This window comes from Juglans regia, chromosome 16 (genome assembly GCF_001411555.2).
Source record: "Juglans regia cultivar Chandler chromosome 16, Walnut 2.0, whole genome shotgun sequence".
NCBI lineage: Eukaryota > Viridiplantae > Streptophyta > Magnoliopsida > Fagales > Juglandaceae > Juglans > Juglans regia.
The window spans coordinates 5,888,596-5,891,266 of record NC_049916.1 but is presented as its reverse complement, the minus strand read 5'-3'; the positions used below and the strand labels follow the sequence as shown (position 1 = coordinate 5,891,266).

The following is a 2,671-nucleotide window of genomic DNA, read 5'->3' as shown; positions in this document are numbered from 1 at the left end:
ATCAAATGAAAAAAAAAAAAAACATTTGATCCATCAATGATACTTACAAATAGAACTAATAAAACCTTTTAATTCTAAATAGAAGATCACAAGGTACTATTAGATTATAGATTATTCCGTACTATCATTCTCTCACAATATATCAATTAATGTAATTAAAATCTTTTATATTATAAGCACTAATTGAGTAATATCCTATAATCTTAAAAGAGTATAATATGATCATTCCCGAGATGCAAGATTCAACGTGATAGGTAGCAATTTTGTTGGTTTTGCCAGAGAAAATGAATCGCCGGTAAAAGTATTTTCCGTTCTAGTGAACGTGTTAACAGAATGTGCAATGAAGCAACTCATAAGATTGATAGATATTAGATCATATGCTTGGAATGTGGATGATATCAATGTATGGTTGGAATCAATCCCAGATTTTATTCAGCAAGTCATCTAGATTGATAATTATTTGTAATTTTTGAGTTTGCTTAATGAAATTTTTTTCGACATTAAAAAAAAAAATTGTATTCTAATAAGACCAACTAATATTAATTAGTTTTGGAAAAACCATTTTCCCTTTATTTTCGAGAAAATGTTCTAAGTTTAGAGCATTAATTAACCATGTAATTAATTAGTCTAGGTAGCTAGCTAGGCTGCCAACCATGAAATTCATGACTGCCATAATTAACCAAATACAACAGTTACTACTACGCAACCATGCATGCATCATGAGAGGCCCTAAAGCAATTAACATTGTTGTCGGTATGAACAAGTCACACAGAGATTTTTGGCCTATGATTTGCTACATTAACTAACGTGCTATTGCATAACCATATATAGCTCCTAAATATATGCAATTGTTGGCTATATTACCCTAATAGCTACCACTTCCTCCCCTTTGTCCTGTAATTCCAAGCTTCAAACGCTCTCATCCTTAAGCAGCATTCTCAATCTTATTTCGGTCTTTCAGCCACCCACCTTTATCAATAAATGGGAGGCTGTGCGAGCAGGCCCAAGGAGGAGTCTGATATCCTTAAGGTGTCACTCTCTAATGATGATGCTGTTGCCCCTGAGAAGGCCGAAGGCGAGACTGTTCATGCTGATCATGAAGTACATATATGCATTACGATTCTGATCCTGTTGCATGCACAGTCTTGATCAGTTTCATTACAGAAAAACTCATGGGTTATTATTTTATGATAATGTTTAATGGTATCTTATGTTTTTTTTTCTCTTCCTTTCTCTTATATGCGATTGTAGGGGACCATTAACAATGTAGATGAGATTCAGAACGAAGCACCTTTGATAGACCTCTCCAAGGAGGAGGATGAAAACTCATCCTCTGAACAAAAGAGTAGTACTATTGTCGAAGCAACACCAGTTTCTGTGGAAGCACATGAAGAAACCGCCAAGATAGCAGAAGACAAAGTTGAAGAACCTACCAATGAATTGAAGGACGTCAAGGTTGAGGCTAATAATATTGAGACTAAAGAGCCGACAAAGGAGGAGCAAGCTGAGGCCAAGATTGACAAATCAGATGACGTTGCTCCGCTCAGCTCTGTCGGAGATAAAAGTGATGCACCTCTTACTACTGCATGATATATAACACCTTAAAGCTTATAACAAAAACAATAAAGCTAGCTATAAGTTTCCATCAAGCTTTATCCATGGATTGTTGGGAGTGCATGATCATGCAAGGACATGGAATTGACATTATTTTTTATCGATCGTTTAGATTATGTATTTGTTAATCTTCGTAATTTGTTCATGTTTCTACTTATAATCCATGTATCTAGTTTTAGAAATCAAATATGTTTGCAAAAATATTTGGACAATTACCATGGATCGATCGACCTTCCCTTCCTTCAAATATTGTCATCGTCGCAATATTAATAGACAACAATGAGAATGTTATCTTCTAAAGATAAAGAGAGATGAGAATGGAAGAGAAGAAATTAACAAGGTCATAATATATATTAAAAAATTGTATAAAGAATAATTATTTAAAAAAAAAAACCCAATATTCAAATCATATCCTATATATATATATATGATTGATTACCTTGACTAGTATAATTAAATATTTATCCAGCTTAATTACAGCTTGTTTATATGCTGATGAGGTGTCTTATACTAGGCTAGACTTGTTTAAACTTTTGCTAGCAAGGCTATTAGCTAGCTAGCCATCGTCTCAAGTATAAAAGGCATGTAGAAAAGATACATAAGAGTCATTTGAGCCATACAAACAGCAAATCATGATCAATATGAAAAAATATTAGAATACGCATCTGTATATATATGGTATATATTTCAATTACATATCAAATGGATTATGATGACCTTATATAGATCATGTTGTTTAGCATACATATGACGATTTTGTTTTTCAGTACTTTACGACTATTAATGCCTACCACTAGGACAGTTGTTATTTTTGTAAATGAAATAATGACTTTCAAACAAAAATTAATTAATTTCATTCACACATTAATATATATATATATATGTTCAAATTTTTATTAATTTACAATTGTACGTCAAGTAGTTGACATTCTAAGAGCATGTATTAGTATTGATTCATCAAAATCATCTCTAAAATTTAGTTAAAAGTACATGTTTTCCATAAATTTAAAAACATTCAAGTCAAAACCCCACATTGGATTAGTCAAAATAATAATAT

At 32.0% G+C, this 2,671-nt stretch overlaps 1 protein-coding gene across 1 annotated transcript; it reads left to right on the top strand.

Annotated features, from left to right (window-relative positions):
* Positions 1–853: 853 nt before the first annotated feature.
* On the top strand, positions 854–1,920 carry LOC109007469 (MOG interacting and ectopic P-granules protein 1-like). Its single transcript, XM_018987142.2, has 2 exons — positions 854–1,101; positions 1,252–1,920. The coding sequence occupies exons 1-2, from the start codon at positions 982–984 to the stop codon at positions 1,588–1,590; spliced, it is 459 nt and encodes a 152-aa protein (XP_018842687.1). The 5' UTR covers positions 854–981; the 3' UTR covers positions 1,591–1,920.
* Positions 1,921–2,671: the final 751 nt, after the last annotated feature.